Source organism: Ctenopharyngodon idella, chromosome 3, assembly GCF_019924925.1.
Source record: "Ctenopharyngodon idella isolate HZGC_01 chromosome 3, HZGC01, whole genome shotgun sequence".
Lineage (NCBI taxonomy): Eukaryota > Metazoa > Chordata > Actinopteri > Cypriniformes > Xenocyprididae > Ctenopharyngodon > Ctenopharyngodon idella.
Genome location: NC_067222.1, coordinates 31004765 through 31031889, shown reverse-complemented (window position 1 = coordinate 31031889; position 27125 = coordinate 31004765). Strand labels below are relative to the sequence as shown.

At 35.8% G+C, this 27125-nt stretch overlaps 1 gene segment (V, D, J or C); it reads left to right on the top strand.

Annotated features, from left to right (window-relative positions):
* Positions 1-8116: 8116 nt before the first annotated feature.
* Positions 8117-14274, top strand: LOC127507452 (Ig mu chain C region membrane-bound form-like; the record flags this gene model as incomplete). The annotated part of the segment is given in 7 exon segments: positions 8117-8189; positions 10578-10880; positions 11397-11723; positions 11989-12303; positions 12516-12824; positions 13831-13985; positions 14115-14274. Coding segments are annotated over 7 exon segments (1494 nt in total), but the record flags the coding sequence as incomplete, so codon positions are not given.
* Between the last annotated feature and the right edge of the window lie 12851 nt (positions 14275-27125).

The window sequence follows — 27125 nt, the reverse complement described above, 5'->3', positions numbered from 1 at the left end:
ACCTTTTTCAGTTTCACTAAAACCTTCACATCTTCATTCACAATTACATTATTACACTTTTTTTTTTTTTTTAAATGTATTTAGTAAACTAAATTTACTGTATTTATCCAATTGATTTGTCCAAAGTATTTACACTGACAACATAAAAAAAGTGATCTCAACTTTTGTAAAGTTAGTAAAACTCAAAAAAGCCCATGCAAAAAAAGAAACAAAATGTATTTTTTGCACACAGAGTCATCATGCAGGAACATAAGTAAATAAGCTGAGTAAATAAGGAGATCGTTCTGTTGATAATCTGAGAGCTGTTCATTTTTAAAATCCAATCTTTATGTTGTATATGCTTTATCTATCTTGTGACATCAGAACTAAAATGAAACTAAAATGGCTAACTGGCTGTTTACGTAATATATTTTTAACAGATCGGATAGATTCTTCCCACTAATATGCAGGTGTTTCCTGGCGATACTGTCAGAATCAAACCTCAGAGCTCCCGAATGAACTGTTAAAATAACCTTATGCTTTTCTTCTCTGTATGCTCACTGACATTTGGTGTTCAACAATAGCCTTTTTTATTTGATATATTTTTGCATCAAGCATATAATATTAACTTTTTTTAAATCGCTCTGCAAGTAATTGTGGATTAGTACTTTAACTTTAATGAGCACTGTCACGAGTGGCTATATAAGCATGCACACGAAGACGAATAGGTCAATTAAAACAGTCTTTGATCCAATACTCCACAGAATACATAGAAGAATCACAGGGGAAACACATCCACAGAACCAAGACGAGACCGGACATAGAACTGAACAAAACAGGGAGTAAATATACACAGGATAAATGAGTTAATTGAACAACAGGTGAATGGAATAATAATCAAGGGAACAAACACTAGGAAACTAGGGCTGCATCAAAAAACGTAAAAATGCTGCCTTCAGAGGACGCATTCCAAGGTAGGAACCTACGTACAAGGCGACTTTCACGTGACCTTGTACAACGTTCCCTAAAAGTTCTCTAAAGGTGACGAACATTTCGAAACTTTACAGAACATTAGGGACGTTCCTAAAACATCCTCTTTTGGTAATGAAAGTGCTGCAGTTCAAGGTTCCTTATATGACTTTAGGGGGACGTTCCATTTTGGTTATTTTATGGTCACATAAGAACGTTACAAAAAGGACATTTGGGACATTAACAGAACGTTCCCACACGGTCCTCTGTTGGTCATTTAATAACGTTCCTGATACGACTTCTATTTTGGCTATTTTATGGTCATGCGAGAATGTTACAAAGAGGACATTTGGGAAGTTAACAGAACGTCCTATAGTAGTCCCCTAAACATTCCCAGCACGTCCGGAATGTTCCCTGAAGGTCCACCAAATAACGTTCCTCAAACCTTAAAAGAACTCCACATTGTGACCATCTCTGAACTTTCTGGGAACGTTACCAGGTGACAGGTTAGATGTTGATGTTTTATAGAAAATAATAAAGTTTGAAGCCACCGTTATGAAGGTGAGCATTTGCTTTAGATGGGCTCTTGATTCTTGATATTTTAACATTAGATTCTCTCTGGCTGCTTTAACTGTGTTTTCAAAACATGCTTGGAACATACATGAAATTCTGATCAAATAAATTTGGTTGTTTAATGATGATGATTCAATCATCATGGAGTGTCCTGATTTACTGATCCTCTCTGGAGTCTAACCTCTGAGTGTGTTAACTGATAGTTTTGTCTTTTTCTATAACAGTCGAATGTTCTGATTTTAAAATTCATTATACAGACAGTGTTTTGAGCAGTGTCTTTTAGACTCACACAGATGTCACGAATACAGCGTATGAACCTCAACAATGATGACAATAAACAACATTTTTTTTTTGTGACTTTAGTAGCTTGTTTTGTGATGCTCAGAGTTAATCTGTTTATCTGAAAATTTTGGCACCATTCTTGAGGTTCATATCCAGAATCTTGATGTCTGTGTGTGTCTACATGATCATGTCTGAATAATATCTGCATAATTACTTAACTTTGAAAATGCCAAAGCAGGACAGGATTTTATGCAGTATTTTAGAGCTACAATGATGTGAAAGAAATACAATATTCGGAGATCAGCGAATAAGACCACTGTAAGATGAAATCATCATCAATATGCAACCAAATTCATCTCATCAGATTTTTTTTGTAATAAATATGCAGTTACTACAATTGGAGAAAAACTAAAGTTAAAACGTCAAGGGTCAGGAGCCCAACTAAAGCAAGCGCTTACCTCCATAACGGTGACTTCGAACTTTATAATTTTTAATAAAACATCATCACCTCATTAAGAAGTTTTTGTATGAAAAAAATGAAGTCAGACTGGTTTGTAATAAGTGAAGATGCTGAGATCTAGAGAGATCTGTTAGTGTTTAATGTTTTGTTTCTGTTATCTAAGTTCTGTGAGGTTACCATTGTGCTGAATTGTAGAGCCTGTGCTTCAGTCAGTGATGAGCCAGAAACACTGATGTTATGTTGCTTTATTTAAAGCAGTAACTGTGTAGTTGCTGATGCAGTGATACAGTAGTTATATTAGTTCATGAGCGCACTGTGTGATTTTGGTCACGATTTAGTCGTCTAAAACAAATTTTGAGAATCCTAAAAGATTCCTATAATCCTAGGCTAAAATCTGTAGTCTTTGATCGCTACTTTGACATGTTCACTGACAGCCGATTAATGACCGTTGCGATCAAGTTTTACCTCAGACGAAATTCTGACAGTGTCAGAAGATTTGGCGCACAGTCCTGCAGTGTGACTTCTTCTACGACAAATGTCAGATTGTCTTAATTTTTCAAGACAAGCCGTGATCAAATTTAACGATAGAAATGTCTTTGTTAGTCACCATTTCAGTCCCGCATGTAATGCAGTGGGTTGATGATGTAAAACTCCGGACAAGTTTTCATGCACGCGTCCATTTTTAACGCGTCTTGACTGTCGTACAGTCTGACATAAACGACAGCTGAGATCCCACAGTGTGACATGAGGATTATGTTCGTACAGTCTGACAAGCAACAATCGTAAAGGACTATTATAAATCACAGTGTGGCTTAACAAAGACATTTCTATCGTTAATTTTGATCACGGCTTGTCTTGAAAAATGAGGACAATCTGACATTTGTCGTAGGAGAAGTCACACTGCAGGACTGTGCGCCAAATCTTCTGACACTGCCAGAATTTCGTTGGAGGTAAAATTTGATCGCAACGGTCATTAATCGGCTGTCTGTGAACATGTCAAACTAGCGATCAAAGACTACAGATTTTAGCCTAGGATTATAGGAATCTTTTAGGATTCTCAAAATTAGCCTTAGACGAGCAAATTGTGGCCAAAATCGTACAGTGTGCACCCACCTTAAGTCAGCTTAGCTCTAATTTTCAATTCAATTTTTTGACAAGGGCAGCAGGGACATTCTGAGAACTTTCTGGGAACATCACATTTCCAAATAAAACACATCACATCAATCCTGGAGAGAAGACAATTCTAGATTCACGAGTGTACACGCAGGAGGGCAAAGTCTGAGCACGCACATGTAATATCTGAGCAAGAGAGAATAATGCCATAGAAACTGCCTTAAATGAACTATTAATATGAGAAGAAAGTTGTGTCTGAAAGTTGCAATCAATTTTTTTATTGGTTAAAATGAATGGACAATATCTCGTGTTTTTCCGTAGGTGCTCGACCATTTCCATGGGTGGCGCTCGAGCACCCACGGGATTGGCGCATGTTCGTTGGAAATATTTGCCGTCAGGATGGATGATTACATAAGAACATGATAGCTGCACATTTTTAAATGCCAGTCACAGTTTTATTTCTTACTGTGGTATTGTAATTTCAGTGATGAAAATACAGACATAACTGAAATGCGGGACACTACTTGCGTTTTGTGGGACGTGGGACAAAGCTCCTAATTTTCTGGACTGGTGGTCACCCTACCCCCGTTTCCTGAAGGAGGGAAAGGAGATGTTTTGTCGATACTGACATAATGGGGTCTTGCCTGGGAGCCCAATCACCTCCAAGTGGTAACAAAAGGAGCCAATGAACATTAGCCAGTGAGATTTGCATGCCGAGTCACACCTACCCGTACATACGGGTATAAATATGACCGGCATTACTCACTTCATTTGTGATTTTCTGAGGAGCCGAGACATGGATCCTGGCCATTCAGTGGTGGTTCAGGGCTATGACAGGGGGATGTAATGTCTATGTTCACTCCTTCAGGGAACGGGGGTTACAATAGTAACCTAGACGTTCCCATTCAGTCAGTCAGTTCAACGTTACGTCGATACTGATGTAATGGGGTCCTTATGGAAAGCGCCGTAGCGACTGAACCGTGTTACGAGTGTTAGAGATGCAAATGCTGGCAAGCCACGGCGTGCCCATTTGGGAACTGTTCTCACAAATGTCGTAACCTACCCTGCGGCCAAAGTAAGCCCAAGAGAAGTACTCCATACCATAGGGGATGGAAGGGACAGGGTTTACTGTGGGGACGGTCGAACCGCTACTGGCACAGAGACAGGGCAGAGCAGAGCTGTATCGTGGACAAACACATATGGGATTACCAAGCAGGGACTCACATTCACATGGGCTTCTAGCCCTGTACAAGGGCTGACCGGCCGGGCATGCATATGAGTACTGGGCCGCAGGATGCTGGAGGAACTCCAACAGGGTTTGCCATCTAGGGAACTGAATGGAGGAGCAGAATAAGCATTCACATCCCCGCCTTGAGGGGAATGGCACTCCAAGCGGGAACCCCTGGCTATCTACTTGTCAACAGCACATGGGAGTGCTGTCTTAAAGACAGTTCTTAAAGGGAGTTCTCTGAAGAACCGAAAGGATGACAGAGAGGTCCCAGGAGGGGATGAGGTGTAGCCTGGGAGGATTTAACCTCCTGGCACCTCTCAGGACCTTTCCCAGTGACCTGCCATCAACAGCATCGTGATGTGCTGCGATGGTGGCAACATACACCTTCAAAGTGAAGGGGGACAGCCTCTGCTCCAAGCCATCTTGAAGGAAGGAAAGCACAGAGCTGACCAGGCATTTCTGGAGGTCTCCCCGTCGGGAAGAACCCCACTCAGCGAACAGACTCCACTTCAAAACATAAGTGTGCCTCATAGAGGGAGCTCTAGCTGAAGTGATAGTGTCAACTACTGCTGGCGGTAATCCACTTAAGTCCTCCGCATCCCGTCCAGAGACCACACGTGGAGGTTCCAGGGGTCTGGACACGGGTGCCATATGTTGCCCCATCCCTGAGAAAGCGATTCAAGACACACAGATCCAAGATTGGCCGTAACCCACTGCTATCTCAGGTACGATGAAGCATGGGCTGTAAAATCCTGATCTCATCTCAGCTGGAGGGACAGGCTCTATTGCATCCTTCGCCAAAAGGACCGCAATCTCTGCTCGCAGGACAGGGAGTGCTTGTTTGCCCTGTGGCGTGCTGGGGCCTAACTTGGAAAGCACAGCATGCCCAAGTAGAAGCAGTGAGTGTGGTGCACTTATCTGGCTCCGTGGGTCCCGTGAGGGATTGGCTAGGGAGGTGTGAGGAAGCAGCACATCCTTGAACGCACACTTCCTGCCTGTGGTGAAAGAATATGGGCTGGGAAAGAGGAAGCAGTGCATCGCTTACTGCCCATGCACACCCTGTATGACCGGAGTATGTGGTAACCATTCTTTCTGAGAATTTGGGTACCGCTGGCAATGGGGCAGTGGCAGAACAGCCAAAGTAAGATTCTCCACCCGGCCCTCCTCCAGGGGAAGGTGCATTCACCAGCTCTGAGAAAGAGTAGTCCCCTACAACTCCGGGTCACCCGTCTCAAGGCTGCCCCACCAACTGTTTAGGTTTTAGCGGTGGCCTGAGGGTCGAGGGTAGTGAGAGAGAAAGAACTCTGTACAGCTTTTGTGTTGCCATTCTACTTGCTTCTTCTTCTGTTTGTTTAATACCGATTTACATAACCTACTTAGTGCACATCACCACATATTTGGTGGTTGTACAATAATTTTTTCAATCTTTTAATTTAATAAGTAATCTTTATTCACTGAGAATAAGAATTATATTGTTTATTTGATGCTAATTATTTAATAAGATATCACATATGTATTTTATTATAGAAATTATATAAAATGTCTTGTTATAAAAAAAATTATATATATGTATAACATTGTATATAACTGTAACTATATAACAAATTTAGTTATTAATATAACAATATTAATTATATAACACGCATCTGAATACCTCTTAAGCAAACTAACCCATGGAACATAACCTGCTCCTGTAATTAAACAATCCAATTTTAATTTAATTTTTTAAAATCTCAATTTAGAAAATCTAGGCCATATACCAAACACTCTAAAGTGTCAATCCACCCCTTAAAAATAATACAGGATAAACCAAGCCTGTGGGAAGGAAAAAAAGAGTCACTGGACCACAGTCCCACAATCATAAAAACCTCAAGCCACCATGCAGTGAAGAAAGAGAAAGACCCAGATGACCCCGGAGGGCAGGCGCTCCCACAGGCTAGCTCCTGAAACACAGAAAAAGCAATCAAAATTAAATTATTTTATAAATTAAATTAAAAATAACAAAAATATACAATAAGCAAAACCGCAGGGCTTATCATAATGCATTTAAAATACATTTATTTCATACTAAGTATGCAAATCGATTAACACTTTATTTAGAGTAGTACTTCTTTATTATACAATGCAGATTTCTTGATATTAAGCCTAAAATGTGTTTTAATATCACTATTAGTAAGGATAGTATGATCAATATATAATATGTTTAAATGCAAGATATTTAAAGTGTACCTACTTGCAATAGTTCCATTTTAGCACAATTAAATACTTATTTTCTTTGTTAATTTTACTAATTTTAACTTAGTAAAGCAGAGTGTACTTAATTCCATATGTGAAATTTACTTAAAAAAAAATATAAAAACTTGAAAAACGTAAATTTTACTTATTGTTTTTTTTTTTTTTTTTTCAATGTACTCGATATGGTGCTTCAGGGTCACAACACTGGACAAAAAGGGTGAGGAGTCAGGAAGTTATGCATACCTGACCTTGGGCTATTTATAGGGAAAAACAAATACATATGCCCCGCCCTATACCCCATTCTTATTTACTCACAGTCACACCTGATCAAACCTTGACAGAAAATGTTTATACCGAGCAGTGTGAGGCTGCTGAACCTGGATTTATATGGACTTGTCAATTCTAAACCTACTATGAAACTCAGAGTTTGTTCAACTAGCTTCATGCAACAGGACTCAGATATGTCAGATTCAACAACAAATCTTTTTCAGGTTAACTATTATAGCAATAGCACACACTGGCATGTTACATGTAGTTCCAGCAAACATGGATTAGGTAAACTTTCCTTTTACACATTTAGCCTAAGTGAAATGAACGCAATTAAAGTTGTGATAAAATGAACTCCTCTTCATTAAATAAATTAAACAAGCAGCAGAAATAACTTTTTTGAGTGATACAATTTACAGTATGTACATGTAGCCTATAAAATGGTTTCGTTTCTAATTGCAGGGTCCTCATGTTTTGGATAAAATGCAACATTAGCGCTGCAAATCATGTTTCTGACTTAGGACAATTGAGAACAATAGAAAGAGAAGTTTTTACTGCATCCGTTACTCCTGACCGAAAAGTAGAATAACAAATGTTAGGTTGAAGTTCTGTTGATCACATGAACATCACTGCTTCGTATGGGCTTTTTGGTCAGTAACTCAAAGGCACCAGTCACTGTGTCTACTACTTCGACTACTGGGGGAAAGGAACCAAAGTCACCGTTTCCTCAGGTAAGATCTTGCTGATATTTTCTGTTATTTTATTTTTATTTATTTTTGAAGATCAGGTAAGTGGTCTTGTCACAAAATTTCAGACGTATTTACAATTTTTACCTTGGTTAACAGTGGAAAGATGTGTCGGTAACCTTAAAAAATAACGCGTAAAACTTTCAGATTACAGAAAGTGCGAACTAACGCATCAAACCGTCTCGCTTTGGGAACGTCGATCTAGACAAAGCATAGCCTATAGCCTGTGTAAATGTATTATTGTGGTTATGGTATGGCTCTTATCGTAAACTTTCCGGCTGTGACGAAGCCTTTGACTACTGGGGAAAGGGAACCGCGGTGACTGTAACATCAGGTAAGAAGTTAGATTCGTTACTAAATCATTCGTTATTGTTTTATTAACATATTAACTAATAACGCATATTAATTTTTATTAACTTAGGCTATTAACAACACTTTTTAGTCATAGAAAAATATCATGGATAATGTTGCAATAAATGAATAAATCAGGCTGCAGCTATAGATTCGCTTATATTAGTGGGGGGAACATCGTTTGTGTTTTTGTGCACTGAAGAAATTAAAAGTATCACTGTGCGATCGCTTTGACTACTGGGGAAAGGGAACCGCGGTGACTGTAACATCAGGTAAGAAGTTAGATTCGTTAATAAATTATTCGTTTGAGGTTGTATTAGTGTAAAAATCCTTGTGTTTTTGTGCACTGAAGAAATTAATAGTATCACTGTGACGCTGCCTTTGACTACTGGGGGAAAGGCACGTCGGTCACAGTGACATCTGGTAAGATGGTAAATTTAATCTAATCTACTCTATAACGTTGGCACGTTTTAAAGATAATAGTATAGCTAAATGTAAAATTACAGACCGCTGGTCCGTTTTGCAGTAATAAACATTAGTTTGAATTAAAAGAATAAATGGTCGAATCTGTGGGTTAGAATAATAAATGAAAGCGACTTGTTAAGAGGTTACATAGTTGCTATTTTTGTACAATATCCCCGGGTAAAGAGTCAGTGTGACTATGCTTTTGACTACTGGGGAAAAGGAACCATGGTCACTGTCTCGTCAGGTAAGAAAAATACAAACCTACCAAATCAAAATCTGATTTAAGTACGATAAATGTGTGCGAAGTTAATTTGTCGAAAAACTGTTTTTACATTAAAGCAACATTTCAATGGCGATTTTCTTGTTCTGCGATTAGAGCAATTAAAGTCAGAACATCGGTCTTAAGTGTTTTGTTAGAAACGCAATTAATTCACATTAATTATGAACAACTACAATTCTAAATAATTCGATTTGTGCATTCAAATAAATCAAGAAATCGGCTACAGGTCGTTCAGCAGACTCTGATCGTTGTATTTTTATACTGCTCTGTAACATTAAAAGAATATTGTGTAACTGGGCTTTCGACTACTGGGGAAGAGGCACCAAAGTCACCGTAACAAACAGTAAGATTTTATCATTAATTGCAAGGACATTTGTATCGTAAAATAAGACAAAATTTCACGCGTGTTTTATTATTTCTTAATGTTTTTTATTATATATCTTTAATTGAGTTTTCTATGTAGCTGTTGTCAAATGTATGGTAATTTCAGTAGACAATTTAAAAGACCACATAATTTTATCATTTTGTTGTAGGCATAAAGCTGCTAAAAACAAACAAAAATCAACAACAGTAGTTATTCTTAAACGACTTCTTTCATTGTTCATTTTCTCGCATGCGTTGCTTTAATCTGCTCAAATATTAGACGCTGAAAACAGCCAGAGCATAAATAAAAGACTAATAGTCTGCAACGTCTCTGGTGCGTTTAAACTTTCGCCATACGGACACGAATATAACGCGTTATATTTTAAATTATTGATTGCATCCCGATATTACTAAAATAATACTAATAATAAATGGCGTTGCTTACTGATTTAGAAAGTTGTCAATGCCTGAAGAGGGCAATTTAAGATTTAAAAAAAGGTCTTTGGCGGAAACTATTCAATAAACAATAGCAATTACAATGAAAATAAAAGAAAAACTTTTATCAGTGGGAGGGGTGTTTGTTTGTATTGTTTATTTATTTGTTTTTTTAATTATAATTTTTCCGTTTTTTTATATGCTTTCATAGTTCAATGTTTTAAAATGCTGTAGCCTACAATTTCAGTTTGGAATTGGTTGGAATTTTCATTCAAATTATTTTTTAATTTACACTAATGCGAGAACTGTTTCAATTAAATCAAAATGAAGTCATTATGCAGTCATTATCCAGTGATAAATTAAAATGAGTTTAATAAATCTTTACATATTACACTATCTGAAGGAAGGAAATATATATATATATCCTCTAATTCGCGAGATTTTATGTTTCATTACGCAGCCTACTAGTTCTTAAGACTGTCTTAAGAGTCTGATCAACTAGCAGTTAACCAACGGGTAATCAGTCTTACTTTTTGGATTCAAATTAGACCAACACCTGTTAAAATAATTTACTTAAAAAAGTTATCACCAGTCTTAAAAAGAGAGAGACAGAGAGTAGCCTATACAGGACTGATGCAAAGTAAAGATACGCCTCGGTGTAGGCTATTTCTTCTCACGTAAAATAATTTAATCGCAATCAAAAGTATATGTATTTTATTTCATTAGTTAATTTGACATATAGCTGTTTAATAAATAAGCAGTGTTGCATATATTACGTTATAGGTTGTAGCCTATATATTGTCTGAGAAATATGTAATGTCTCTACAGCTGAACCATCTCCGCCGAAGTCAATCTTCGGCCTGTCTCAGTGTTCTTCTGATTCTGAGTTCCTCACCATCGGCTGCGTGTCAAGAGGTTTCTCCCCCGCGGACTTTCTTACTTTCAAATGGACGGATCCCGCTAAGAAAGAGGTGACTGATTTCGTGCAGTATCCAGCGTTCGGGAGTGAAGGAGACTATACCAAAATCAGCCATCTGCGTGTGAAAAAAAGCGACTGGAATCCTCAAACCTCTTACACATGTGAAGCTTCAAATTCGAAAGACAAAAAAGAAGTTATTATACCTCGACCAGGTAAGTCACATCTCTAAAATGTTAACGTTTTACATTGGACATTGTAGCTACTTCATGTGTCTCTCTTGCTGTTGGGTCAAGATTATGTTGAGGTTTCTTCGTGGAAGCTATGTTTGAATGGACATTTTAGCACACTCTTTGGTTGAATTGTTTAATGCCAATGAACCTGCTGTTATATTTTTGTGCTTGTCAAACAGTTGTCCTTTTTCAAAATGTGATGATAGTGAATGGTTTCACTACATGAAAAACACAGGCTTATGTTTTCAGAAATACTTTTTTCCTACCTCATGCCAGGGAATACAACAGCATATGAGATTTCTTCCTGTTTTATAAAATAAAAAAAATAAATATGTAATAAAAAAAATGATTTAAATATAAATAGGCTTCAACATTTAACATTGACATTTAAACTCAACTACAGGTGCATCCTATGTGCTTTGCTTAATAAAGCATTTTGCACTATTTTCTTGTGCTTTTCATGTCCTCTCCTCTCTGCTTTCTCCTGTATGTTGCCAGCCTCACCGCCAGATCAGCCTGCAACTGTCTACTTAACAGTACCTACACAAAAGGATTTAGAAACTGGAACAGCAACCTTCTTGTGTTTAGCCCAGCAGTTTTCACCTAAAACATATTCGTTTAAGTGGTTTAAGGATGAAACGCAGTTGACAAAGTTGACACATTCGATAAACACCTATGACGCAAGTGAGAAGAATGGCTCAGTAACCTTATATAGCGCCACAAGCATTTTGCAAATCAGTGCCGGAGAATGGAAGACAGCCGCCAAAATCAAGTGCGAGTTCGAGCACAAGACGGGAAAAGAAGTCAGAGAGGCCGAATATACAGGTATGTTTGCTCTTGAGGACTGTGACTGTTTTGAAAAGCTTTCTTTTTTTCTATTTCTTTATTCATTTTATGTTTACCTCTCTCCCTAAATCTATGCAACAGATTTGCAGTCAGTTGCACAGTCTGCCTTTTGTACATAGATCCTATGCAATGAATGAATGAACTTTTATTTCAAATTCACACAAAGATACATTCTTTTAAACTGATCCCAATTCACAGATCCAAATGTACAAATTAAGTCATATTTTCTTTCTTGCTTCCTTAGATAATTTATCCTTAGTAGATAAATTAACACTGACACTGAAGCCACCAATTGAAAAAGAACTATTTCTCAATAATAAAGTTGTCTTGCAAGCTGTTGTTTCTGGAGATGCAAAAAAAGTGACAGAAGCTTCAGTGTCATGCACAGTGAATAATGACCGGGTGGATCCTAGAAGTTTCAACGTTTCTCAGGACAATTCACAGAATATTAAAATCCACAAATTCATAGTTGATACAAATAAATGGTTTGATGGTGAAACTGTCACCTGCACCATCAACGACGGACACATCAAGCAGGAAATCCATTGTAATAAAGGAGGTAAGTCAGTTTAAATCTTTCAAATAACTGACTTTGTGGCTCAAATGTGCATTTATAGATGTTGAAAGGTTGGAAATAATTGTATTGCCTGCAAACCCTTTGAAATGCTTTCGCTGTCAAAATGCTTAGACTGTCTTGATGCACTATTGTTATTCATTATTGTTTGATTCTTCTGTTTGTTTAATGAATCTTTATCACTTCCTCTAATTCAGATGAAAAGACACCCAATGTTACCATTTACAGACCTGATAGTAACAACGACACAAATCATGTCTCTCTGGTGTGTGAGGTCACAAGCCCTAAACTTGGCGATGTCTATATCATGTGGAAAGTGAGAGAAAAGCCTTACGAAGAGGCCATAACCAGTCTTCCTATTCATCAAAAGAGCTCCACATCGGTTGTCAGCATCCTAACAGTGTCAAAACAAGAGTATGAGGACCCCGGAACCACCATCACCTGCGCAGTTAAACATGCCAAGAAGGGGAATTTAAGCGCTCCATTACAAGTTTCAACAAGCCAAAGTAAACAATGTCCAGAATGTCCAGTTTGTAACAAAGATTATGCATGCTAACTTTTATCTATTCATTTGTGCATTTTCCAATGCTTATGCTCCCTGTTGCTCACTTGTCAGATTATGTATCTATGTTTTTTGTGCATTGTTCTGCCTCCATCACTTTACTGCATGGGTCAAACTTCAAAGCCAAATTTCACTCAAAACTATGCTTAATTTGTTATTGCATGAAAACAAATATGAACAAAAACATAGTCACCGTAATACCATAATGTGAAAAATCAATAGTATTCAAGAGCAAAAAAATTATTCTGACCTGTGTGAGTGTGATGCTTTTGTTAAAATTGCACATTTATGTTTTGTCCTGTGCTTACTGTACTGCTGTTAGTCGTTTCATGTCGTTCGATATAACAGTTTCATGTTCTATGTTTCAAATCCAGAATAACTCATTTTGGATTGACATTTAATAAATCTCTGTGTTTGCAACTTTGCATGATTTAGTCCAGCTCTCATTATTATAATCATAAACTTTGCATGCTTCACTGTCTGGTCCTGTTTTAACAGTATTTATATAAATGAGAATATTTTGACTCTGCACATATATAGTAAAGCGACTTATGTAATATTGACAGTAAATATTGATATTTACAATCAATAAGGCATTCAAATGTTCTGTTGTAAGGATGCATGATATTTTATGTGTACTTTATGTGGGGGGGGGAGTATGCTTGAGCATATTTTTATAAAGTGTATGGTATAATGCAAAAACAATGAGTATCAGATAACAATGTTACATGTTTGTCTCTTCTGTGTACATACTTAGCTGTGTGTGCAAATGAATGTATGTGAGCACACGTATGCATGTGGCCACCATGTGCTTAATTATGCACTAACTAAAAGCCTATAAGACTCATTGGACTTTAAATTCAGGATGGGTGATTTATGCTTGCAGCTATATGGACTGCATAATGTGCTTACTGTTCATATGCCCCATGTGCATGTGTTTTCTTTTCCAGGGGATCCACCTGAGCCAGAGAAGGGTTTTGCTCTGAACTGTAATAATGATGTTCTGGAGGAGGATGAGTTCAGAAGTCTCTGGTCCACTGCCACTTCATTCATCTTCCTCTTCCTCTTTTCTCTGACCTACAGCGCTGTACTCAGCCTCTTCAATGTAACCCAAATATCAATAAATAGAGCACATGACATTTAAATTAGATGATATTACAGTTACATATAAACTTTACTTTGGATTGTATTATGTAATTAAAGTCTATTTATATTATTGTTTTGTTTTTTCTAGATGAAGCAGTGATGGTTTTTTTCAAAAGAACTTCCGAAGACTCCAAGGTTTCTTGTTATGTTGAATCTACATAATTTGCCTCTATATGCACACATTTTTGAAGATATTGACAAATATATACTCAATGTTCACACTCATCAATAAAGTCTTATTATGTCTACTCTTTCAGGTTATCTAGATTTTATTCCTTCAAATATTTTATCTTACAATTGACATTATCTTGCAGTTTCAGAAGATGTTACAGTGATAGGTCCTTCAGAACATAAAATGTGAAAGTATTACTTATAATATACACTGAAAAAAATGGTGAAATTTCCATTCTGAGATTGCTAGTAAAATTCACAATTAATTACAAAGAAACGGCAAGTCACAAACTGAATTAAGTGTGAAATTTTGAAGTAGAAAGACTGAAATAGTATTTTCTTGAAAAATATACTCCAGTAATCTTAGTAGGCCTATTATTTAAAACTAAGGGGGGAAAAAAAGAAAGAAAAAAAAAAGAAAAAACTTTTTTATGACTTAAGTCATGATGTGTTTATTAAAGTGTGTCATATCTCCAAAAGATTTGTAATACATTTTTTTTTTTTTTTTTTTTTTTTTTAATTAAAACATTTCTGTTCTTTCAGTTGTTCTTAAAGTAAGACTGATTCAAACTGCACACAAATGACATATTCCTAGAAAAGCTTTATTTTAGGGTACTACCGCAATGGAGATGTGTTTCTCTCTCAGTTTTCGGTTGTTGTATTTGAATATTTTGTCTCTGAGGACTGAGAATCACCAAAGCAGACGAGCAGCTGCAAACTGTTGAGCACTCAAGGAAACGTTTTAATATTGCCAAACAATAATAAACTTAATAACACTTTATAACAATTAAGCTTGATGAGCTACACAATTCAAAACAATTTGCAATGCTGTAAAATGTATAAAATGTATTAAAAAATTAATTTAATTGTAACAACATCATCTTTATGTGTTGTCTACATTACTACTAATACTTAAGATTTACTAGAATTACATTTTGTGATCCATCCAAAATTATGCGCTTGAAACATTTGCCAAGAATTTGAAATGTTACAAGAAAACTTTACAGTTATTTTAAGTAATTTTGCTTTGCTTATATGCAAATGTGGTGGGCTTGTGTTTACTTTGACTAAGTTCTCTCAAAGGACTTTCAGAATGCCAGAATTAGATCTATTCGAGAGCATCTGTGTATTCCAAGTCTCTCTTTCTTCCTCTTTTTCACCCCACACCTGCTGAAGTGAAACTGTGTTCATGTTATGACTAACAATTCTTGGAAATGTTAAAATGTTTAAATTTAAAACCGAAGACTGCAACAATTAAATATTTATTTTATTAATTCTATGCCATGGTTTATTTTACACTTAGTTTGCTTACTGTCGTTTTGTTTTTTTAACAATAATTCTGTCAAAACACTAGCACTAGTTTTCTGTCCAACTGGGATATATAGTTAACAGCACAATGACTGTCAAAATACTAACAATATAGTATTTACATTTAAATAAAGTATAGCTCTAACACTAACTAACAATTGATGGAATTAAAAAAAATTGCATTACTTGTCATGTTTCAGTTCTATCTGCTTGCAATAGGCAATATATAATCCATGTTTTTTTTTTATAATTCACTTTCCTTTTACTTTCAACCATTCTACATTTTTGGTTGAGTGTTGAATGTGTGAGTTCTCTATCTAAAAGTGAAGGAGTCATTACTTTATAGAATGTACAGTAGAAAAAAAGTGATAGAATTCCTCAGGGCTGCCACTGGGCAAATGGGTCCCCTAGCAGAACTTCAATTGCCACCTTGGTTGAAATTGCTTTGCAGGGGGTGGGAGTGTTGATGGTGCCATTTTGCCAACTGTAACACAAAAAAAAAAAAAAAAAAAAAAATCCAACTATACTGTAAAAAAAAATAAATCGTAAAAAAAATGGTCAATGACTGTCAGCTATGGCTGCCAAACAAAAACCTTAAAATTAAAGTAAAATATTCTAATTTAAATAAAGTGTAAAAAACTTTAACAGAAATTGTAATTAAAATTTTTCTACAGAAAAACACTGTTATTTTACAGGTATTCCCTGAATTATTACAATAAAACACCTTCACTGCAAAACAATCTTAAAAAAAAAAAAAAAAAAAAACAGTCAAACGACTTTTAGCAAAGGCTGCCAAACAAAGTCTGTAAAATAAATGTAAAATATCCTAATTTAAATAAAGTGCAAAACACTCTTACATAAAAAACACTGTTGTTTTACAGGTATATCCTGAATTGCTGCTAACAAAACACACTCACTGTAAAACGTGAATCTCTTGTATTTAACCAGAAAAAGCACACATGAATGAATGTAACTATATGTAACTACCTCTGCAATAAAGCAACATGCAGCATAACACCAATGTTTTCTGGCTCATCCTGGACTGAAGCACAGGCTCTACTCTCCAGCACAATGGTGACCCACAAAACACACGATACAGAAACCCTTTAAATCCCAAGCATGAAACACTAACAGATCTCTCAAGATCTCAGCATCCTCACTTATTACAATGCAGACTTTATTTATTTCATACTAATTTCTTATTGAGAATTAACAGAGGTTTAGATGTTGATGTTTTATTGAATAAAATAATAAAGTTTGAAGTCACCATTCTGGTGGTCAGTGCTTGCTTTAGTTGGGCTCTTGACCCTTGACTTTTTGACATTTGTATTTTTTTGGCTGCTTTAACTGTGTGTTTCTGATACACTTTTGTTATAGCAAAAATAAAAAAATAAAAATAGAAAGAAAAACTCAGATCAGATGATGTTGGTTATTTTAAATAATGGTGTAATCATTATAAAGTAGTTGTTATCAAACATGCCAACATTACTAAAGCACTGTGATACTATGTACAACTTTATTAAATCATTATGCAGAAAATATTTTGTCAAGGTCATGCAGACTAACACAGACATCAAGAATCAGCATATGAATCTCAACAATGGTGACAAAAAAAAATAAATTCATATCAACTCACAACGTCACAAAACAAGCTGCTAAAGTCACAAAGAAGCTTTGTTGATTGTCACCATTGTTGAGATTCATATGTTGATTATTGATGTAATTTTTCAATAATGTCATAAAATAACAGCCGAGTTGTTAATTTACATACATTGTTTGTATTTTTATAGTTTTTTACAGAGTTACAGAATTTTTGAGTATAATTTAAAATAAAATAAAATGACCTTAAAAAAATCACAGTTATTTTCAGTAAAATTAGTTTTTTTTTTTTTTTTTGGTTTTTTTTTTGCAGTGTAGCCTACTCAGCTAGTGTTCTGATAGTAGTATGATAGATAACAACATTACTCCAGTCTTCAGTGTCACGTGATCCTTCATAAATCATTTTAATATGCCAATATGCTGCTTACTGGATTATTTGATTAATATAAAGTTCAAAAGAACAGCGTTTATCTGAAATGGAAAGCTTTTGTAACATCACTACCGTTCAAAAGTTTGGGGTCAGTAAGAGTTTTTTTTTTTTTTTTTTTTAAGAAATTAATCCTTTTATTCATCAAGGATGCATTAAATTGATCAAAAGTGACAGTAGAAATGTATAATGTTGTAAAAGCTTTCTATTCATCAAATAATCCTGAAAAAAATGTACACAACCGTTTCAACAGCAGCAAATCGGCTTATTACAGTTTTTTTTTCAATTGCTAACATACTTTTGTCGAATCTGTAGTCACATTTTCAAAACTCTAAACACATTTAGCAGAACATCCGTCTGTTGTGGCCATACCATTAACACAATTCATGTCGTTTTCACACAAAATGCAGTCAATTAACACGTTTCTAAAATCCTTAATTTTTCTTTTCATATAAGCTTACCCCATTCCAAATTCATGGATCTTTCTCATATTATTTGTAAATGCTTAAACACAGCAAGTCAGAAATGAAGACCTAATGTTCCAATCTTTAAATATAGGATAAAACCTATACTTTTGCAACAACAGCCGTACTGGAAAAGTACTGGAGAAAAAAAACAAAAAAAAACAATTGATAAGCATTTTTAATTAGCAGATCACTGAAATATTTAGAAATAGCAGATTCCAGTCTCAGCTGGAGGCATAGTCAGGTGTTGAATTTATTTTCATTACATGGACACAAAGTAAAATATGACTCTTTGATTCAGATTTGTTCAGTGTGTATGAAGAACAACACAGAGGAGCAGAGAGAGAAAAATAATGTCTGGTTGAGGGAGAGTAATAGATGAAGGAGGAGAGGAGAAGTTGGATCAGGACAAGGGAGAAGAAGAGGTATGGGAGAGGAGGAAGAATGTGTGCTGGACTGTGCATCTGGTTTCCCCCTTACACATGTGGAACCTATGAAAGCTTATTTCTGCCATGGATAGAAAATAAAAAAGGTAATTGTGACTTTTTATTTCACAATTATGACTTTTTTTCTCTCAATTCCTGGTGTATATCTCACAATTCTGAGGAAAAAAAAGTCAGAATTGTGGGATGTAAACTCACAATTGCAAAATAAAAAAAATTTTTTGATAAAAAGTCACAATTACCTTTTATGCTTTTTTATTCTGTGGTGGAAAAAAGCTTCCATAATAACCAAAGACCATGTATATTGGATTTGTTGTTGATCAATGGCAGCAATTTCATGTTTTAATTTCAGTAAAAGCTTTATACTACAACGGTTTTACTACGATTCCACTACCACTGTTCCATATTACACTTTTTTTCATCTGCTTACACACATTTTCAAAACTTTCTTTTTTTCAAATCTTTACACACAAATCCAAGAATTGCACACACAAAATGCAAAATGGCTCACATCTCTTGCAAAATGAAACACTGCATTCAAAATATCACAAACACATCTCAAAAGCAAACATTTGTCTTACTTTGCAAACACATTTGCCATAATATTCTATTTTTGGATATATCATATACACACAGTTATTCAAAACCTGAAGCTCTTCTTTCATAAGCTGCTATGTACATTTCTATACAAGATTGAAAGTAATTGGCAGAGAGATGTTGAAAAATTCATGGTAAACAGGAAAGCAAGATTAAAACCAAACTATTTTTTTTTTTTACTGTAAGCATTTGTGGTTGTGAATACAGTATTGCACAGTACGAAAGAAAAAAAAAAAAAACCTTAACTATGTGTAGTTGGAAAAAAAAAAAAAAACTAGCAACCAAAAAAACTAGCATAATTTTGAAAAAAGTGAATATTCCAAAGGAATGGTGTGTATGTGTGTCCTGGTAGGGGACCAAATGTCCCCACAAGTAAAATAATACCAGTGCATTTTGACTTTGTGGGGACATTTTTAAAGTCCCCATGAGGAAACAAGCTTATACATAAATCATACAGAATTATGTTTTCTGAACATCTAAAATAGCAGAATGTTTTCTGTCATGGGTAGGTCTAGTGGTAAGGTTAGTGTAAGGGGATAGAATAGACAGTTTGTACAGTATAAAAACCATTACGCCTATGGAGTGTCCCCATAAAACATGGAAACCCAACATGTGTTTGTTGTGTGTGTGTTTGTTGGTGGGTGAGGTGGTTGGGTGTATCTAGGCTCCATCTCTCCTCCTGGCTTGGTCCGGCCACAATGCTTCATTCACGTCACATGCTATGTTCTGTCTTGCATATCCAACCTTGGATGGAGGCAGCGTCAGTGTCTCCACATGCCTCTTCCATTGCCTGGAGAAGTGTTATGTTGACATAGGGATGACGATCATGCACTTTCCAGCAACCATGTGGAGAAAAAAATCCTCAATAGGGTTTAGAAATGATGAATATGGAAGCAAGTAAACAACAGAAAAGTTGTTCAAAATCTATAACTTGACCTTTGGCCTATTTATAGGCCTATTCTAAAGCCATGATTGGTTGGTGTTAAGTAAAGCAATGAGTGTTTGCACATGTGAGGAGTTCGTGTGAGGCACTGATGAATTAGTGTGGCATTTTGATTGGTTGTGTTTGAAAAAGGAAATCAAGATACTTCCTGTTAGATTTTTGTGTGTTACATTTTTGTGTGTTGTGTTTTGCAAAAAGTGTTTTATGAAATTGAAAAATGAGTCAAAGGCCGAGAATTAGTGTATGGTTTTGCAGATTTGGTGTGTGGTTCTGCTGTTTGAGTGTCAGGTTTCAGAAATTGTGTGACAAGTAACGATTTTGTGTGTAAGCAGTTGAAAAAAACTGTAACAAAATATGTGGTCTGCATAGGGCACTAGCTACCAAGAGGACACCATCCCACCCTCTATGGGGTCAACATCAACACCACACACCCAACCCCATAAAGAGATTTCAACCAAGGGGGACACTGAAGTTCTGCATGGGGGACACATTTGATCAGTGGCTGCCCTGAGCAATTCTGTTACTTTCTTCTTCTCTTTTTCTACTGCACATTCTATAAAATAATGACTCACTTCTGGTGCCAAGAATGCACACATTCAACCAAAAACACAGAATGGCTTTACATGCATTCTACTTTTACTGCAGTAAAAGGAAACTGAATTTTAAAAACTATGGATTTCATATTTTCTGCAGGTAGAACTGAAACATGACAATGCCATCAACTGTTAGTATTTTGACAGTCATTGCGCTGTGACTGACTATATGTTCATGTTGGATAGAAAACTAGTGTTTTGACAGAACGACTCAATTTTGAATCAGGTTTGCTGTGTTTTGATAGAGTTAGTATGTGTTGAAAAAGGTTTTTAGCATTTTGAAATGATGAGTTTGTGTTTATTTAACAAAATATGGTTTTGGGCAGAAAATTAACTATTTGGCTAATTGTGTGATGTAGGTGTGTTGCTGTGTTAAGAGTTTAGAAAAAGTACTTTAAGTATTAGTAAACGCTTGTTAGCAATTGAAAAAACTGTATGGTTTCTGAAGAATCATGTGACACTGAAGACTGGAGTAATGATGCTGAAAATTTAGCTTTGCCATCACAGAAATAAACTGCATAAATACTAATCAGTGATAATGAAACCAGAGGATGATGGGAAATTAAGTCCAATACTGAGTGGCAATAGTCTGGGGTGGAGTGCCCTCCAGTGGACAACCAGGGCACTCCAGCTGGAGATCGAGTTATGGTGGTGTTTGAAGTGTCTAAGTGAGAAAAGAACTGATGTAATTTGAAAGATGTCATCACTGAATACATTTTGAGCCAAAGCGATGATATATGATCCACGGTTTAGCCCATATTGACTGCTGTAGTGCAGAAAAGCTATACCCAAGTATAGAGAAATGTGTGCCAGCGATTGTATATAAAAAATAAAAAAAAATAAAAAAAAATGTTTATATAAAAGTAGGCTACTAAAAAAAAAAAAAACTTTACTAGATAAGTTCATAATTATAGGCCCAAAGTTATTTTAAAACATAATATGGCAAATAATAAAAAAAAAGAACATGGCAACCCTAGTGAAAAATAAAAAGGCTATACTAAAACGTATTTGAAATACATTTATTTTATGCGAAGTGTACAAATACAATTACATATTTATGTACTTAATATAAATACCCTTCAATTGTATTTTTGGTATACTAAATTTTACTTGAAGTCTGCTAAACAACTAATTGGAACAACTAATTTTGTACTTAATGCACTTTAGTTATTTGGAAGTAGTGCTGCTGAGGTCCAACTAAAGATATACTTCAGTATATTTGATTGTGCTAAAATGGAACTATTGCATACTTAGGGACTATTGTATACTTTAAGTACACTTTAAATATCTTGCATTTAAAGACTGATATTATACAGAGATCATACGATCCTTATTAATACTGATATTAAGACACATTTAGGCTTAATATCAAGAAATATGAATTGTGCAATAAAGAAGTACTCCAAATAAAGTTTAATTATAAAATTCATATCAGTAATTCTCAAGCAATATGTCAGTAAATGTGTTAATGGATTTGTAGTATACTTAGTATGAAATAAATCTATTTTAAATACATTTTGGTATATTTTTTTCACTAGGGAATACAGGAGCACGAATGCTACTGCATCCAAATTAACATCAAAGGGGCCAGTTTCAAAAGAAATATGATTTTGGACTTGATTTATTTAAACGTTACAGTAATAAAAAGTAGAAATGGTTCTCTAAAATAAATAACTGTCCATTGAGGGATTTTGTGATATCAATGTTACTTTAAAAATGACATTTAAAATAAAAAATAAACACATGACACAAGGCACTACTTGTTACACTACTTTAAAAAAAGAGCATTACTGAAATAATTTATTCCTTTGTAATTTCTAAAGAAGTTTGCTTAAAAAAAAAAAAAAAAAAAAAAAAAGCAGAGTATTCGAAAAATCCATGCATTTGGATGAGAAGCAGGAACCTGCTTGTTTTTGTAAAAGCTCGTGCGCCACCAAGTGGTAAAATTGACAATAACCGGGAAGAGTGAGAAAAACAGAGTGGGGGTTCAATCTTCAACTGGCTGGCGGGAGCAGCCACTGACAGGTCACATGACCTGGTGGCAGCTGCCAGTCTGATTCTGGCAGGTCTGTCAGTGGTGGGCTGGTGGCTGGCAGATTGTAACGCATTCCCTATCACTCTTGCTACACGGAAATACACAATTTTATTATTATGATAATGACTCTATTCTTTTGTATGAATATCGTTTTAGATGGGTTAATCTCAATTAAAGCAGTCAAATGACCGTGATCTCAACTGGTTGAAACTGACGCTCAGCCCAGCCAGCAACTGCTGAGATGCGAGTATAACGCGTTCCCTATCACTCTCGCTGCATGGAAATACATAATTTTATTATTATGAATATAATCTTAAAACTCTGTTCTTTTGTATGATTGACGTTTTTATATGGGTTTATCTCAATTAAAGCAGTCAAATGACCGTGATCTCAACTGGTTGCTTTCTGACGCTTCGCTGGACGTTAAACCAGCCACTGTCTGAATAAATTTTGGTTTGACTGTATATAAATCATAGCCTATATAATCATAAAATTATTCTAATTATAATTAAAGCTTGACAATTTCATCAAAAGAATAGAGTCATAAGAATATATTTATAATAATAAAATAATGTATTTCAAGTGATAGAGAACGCGTTATACTCGCAGCTTGACCGCGGCTGGCTGGGCTGAGCGTCAGTGTCAGTAACAATTATTTGACTGCTTTAATTGAAATAAACTCACGTAAAACATAAATTGTACAAAAGAATAGAGTCATAACAATATATTTATAACAATAAAATAATGTATTTCCATGCAGCGAGAGTGATAGGGAACGCGTTACACTCTGCCAGCCACCAGCCATCACTGACAGACCTGCCAGAATCAAGGCTTGTTCGACTTGATGCAGCGCCGTACAGACCGATCGGCGGCTGACTTGAAGCAGTGCATGCCGGCAAAGAATATACACTAACAAGAAGCGACAATCAATAGAACGTTCCATTGCAACACCGGCGCCCAGCAGCGGCCCTGCGTTTCCGACATTTTGGGGTGAAAGCGAGTCGGCAGTCCACTAGTTTCTATGGCAATATCAGCTGTTTTGTTAAAAAAAAAAAAAAAAAACGTACATTAAAGCTGAAATCCAACCTGAACGATGAAAACAGAATACTATCGCTAGTGATCATCAAATCATATTTACAGTTTATTTTACACACTTTGTGTTTAAGTCTTCCACTTTTTTCACAAAACCTTCGCTCTCTAAAAACCCTGTCAGTTTGACTTGAAATTCTTTAAAAGGCTTATAAAAAAATGGGAATGTTGGACAATAAATATATGAATATAACAGCTTGATTTTGCAGTTTTGTCTAATGTCCGTTAAAGCAAAAGTGGCCAAAAGTGTGAATTATGCGTTAACACACAGCAATGCATCATGTATTATAAGATCATTATGTTTGATCCATTAAAACGTACAATATTTCAATTCAGACCTAGTGATACTATTATTACTATTACTTCACTAGGTCTGAAATATATTTTTCGCTGCAAACATGATGATCTTAAATTTATTAATTATTAATTTACTATTAATAAATGTGTAAAGTTGCATAAAATGTAAATACTCAATAAAGTAGGCTAACTACGTTATCTCGGATGGATGAATGGTTGGATTCCACAACTTGTAAAATAAAACATATATAAGACAATACAACATTTACTGTAGGAGCCATACAATTTACTGGTGACTTAATTTAAAAACTGTTCTATTGCTTCTGATTTGGCAGTGAAATTCGCCGATTTTTGGTGCCTAAGATGTGAAGGATTCTATGGTCCAGTATTTTCACCCCATAATGACGGCCGCGCTACCAGAGCGCCATCTAGTGGCTGTTACCCAAAATGTATCAAAGTGTCGCCTCTTGGGTTCTAAGCTCTTTGGCTGCGTTTACACTGGCACAAAAAATCCGATCTTTTGCTCACATCTGACACAGATCGGAATTAGTTGCACAAGTGTAAACACAAAAATCCACACGAGATCCGATTTTTTCGCATCCAATCTGAGCCACTTCCAAATGTGGTTTTAAATCCGATACATATCCGATCTCTGGACATGCGACCTACGTCTAAACACACATATCCGATTCCCATTGGAATTCCAAACCACCACAAGGCGAGGGCGACACATTTGCTCACTAAAAGGTAGCTTCAATGTTGTAGAAGCAGACGTGCTTGTATGCACTTGCACTAAAAAAATCGCACTAAAATTTAAAAGAGACCGCTGCGTTGTTGTTTTTCTTATAAGCCAAAAGCTTCACTGTAGCTCTCTCTCTCTCTCTCTCTCTCTCTCTCTCTCTCCTTAGCTCGCTTGAAAAAAAATGGAATTCTAAAACTAATAACTGTAGATAAAATATCAAACGCAAATTACTTTTTTTCCGGTCTATATCCGTTCAGTGAGATTTTGCGCTGCAATTCATCCATGACACTGACAGCTGTTAACTTATCCATTCTGACACGGAGGCTAATCATGGCCACTCGACATGAAATATATAAATAATTTTTATTCAAAACCCGAGGATCTACCATGTGCATGTAAAACTATCAATGACAATCATTTTGGGGCAGGAAGTAATGTAAACACAAATATCGGATACCAGTCGCGTCTAAAGTGAATGTAAACACACTGGCCAAAAAATCAGATATGGTCAAAAGATCGGATCTGTGCATTAAGACTTGCAGTGTAAATGCAGCCTTTGATGCCGGTAAGAAATTGTGTCCGACTTGACACAGCGCCGACGCCATGTGACTGTGACTTGTGGCATCAAAGTACCACGAGAGTGATTCGAGATCAGCCGCCTGAGCTGCACGAGCGCTGATGACGACACAGCTGTTCCACGATTGGCCGGATTCACCGCATGACAACGATCACGTGTGTTTCGTGTTTAATTTGCGCGCATTCAGTTCCACTAATGCTCACAAATCTTTTTTCATGTAGTCGCGATGTTATATTGTGTCATGTTTATCAAAATAAAACTGATAAAAAAGACCCCACTACATTAGTTTTTTATATAGTATATGCTTATATTGAACTTTATTCTTGTAAAAACAGAAGCTGTTTTATGAGTATTGAATGAAAATGTCTCTGAAACATCAGTGTATTAGTCAAACATTGCATTTATTTCACTTCAGCTGTGATAAAGTATGCAAACGCAGCGCGAGCGTCACTAGGAGAAGCAGAAAGTTTCCGACTTCACGTCTCCATTTTCAGCTCCTCCTCGCCTGCACGCGGCTACTCTCGCCGATCGGTTACATCCAGCCTCAGCCGATGTCAAACGTGACCTGTCAGTGGCTGCTCCTGCCAGCCAGCTGAAGATTGAACCCCTACTGGAGTAACATGTTTGATATGTTGCAGTTTTTCTCAGTCGTTTTGACACGTCTTCAAATGAATGTAGTTGCTCTCAAAACATTTAACACAGCAAACTAAACACACTCTTATGTTGACAAAACAGTTTGCATAATGAAGCACTGCAGTTTATTCTAGTAATGCATTTATTAAAAGAAAATGCTATCATCAAAACTAGAGGTTTGTATAACATATTCAACTATAGACACAATAGTTTTAATAGTTAATGCATTTGTGACAGCTGTGTAAACAATTAGAAAAATTGCATTTCCCATATTACCCCAGATACCAGTTTGGGGCCAACTGAAATCGTCCCATGTGCTATTGAGAGTTGATTGTTTTGAAAGCAGTGATCTAAGTTTGGAGAAGAACATCTATTCTAGATCTAACATCTATTTAGATCATTTGTCTATCTATTTTTTTTATTTTTTTAATAAAGAAAAACAGTTTCACCGTAATGGCCACACACACCCATTTATGCAATCTTTGATCATATCATCCGCATTTTTAATTAGTTCATCACTCGACTTTCAGGATCTGTACAGAAAACAGAAGTCTGAGTCTTACTTATCCACTTGACAGGGCCTGAAACAAAATATTTGTAGAAAATGAACGACTCCTCCATACAAATAGTAGGGAATGTCCTGCGACCCATATGTGACATCAGCTACAGTGAGTGCATGCCCACCATTTTGAAGAGAGACAAAGTGATGTAAACATTTCACATGTGGGGATTATTATTACACCACCTACACCCCTGCATGGAGTTCTATTATCGACTTTGCTGTTCTATACAGAACTTTAAAGGGTTCTGTCTGGTGCTTCATATATAGAACCTTTTAGGGGTTCCCATCCTGGGATCATTTTATGATTTTTTATTTATTTATTATTTTATTTATTATTAATTTTGTATTTTTATTAATTTTTTTATTTTAATTAAATTTTATGAATTAAACAGCTGTACTTTATCACTAGAAAAAAATGAAATAACCCATTAACTATAATAAGACTATATAAGACATTTCTCCTTATATCCTACCTTTTTGGATAAAGTGTTCTTTAAAATTGAGTCAACAACCTGTTCTATATACTCAATCTTTTTTGTGTGGTGTGCATAATCAGCCCAGCATAATGTGACATCCATTGTGTTTAGCAGTTTGTGCCCTTTACTCCCCAGTGATACTG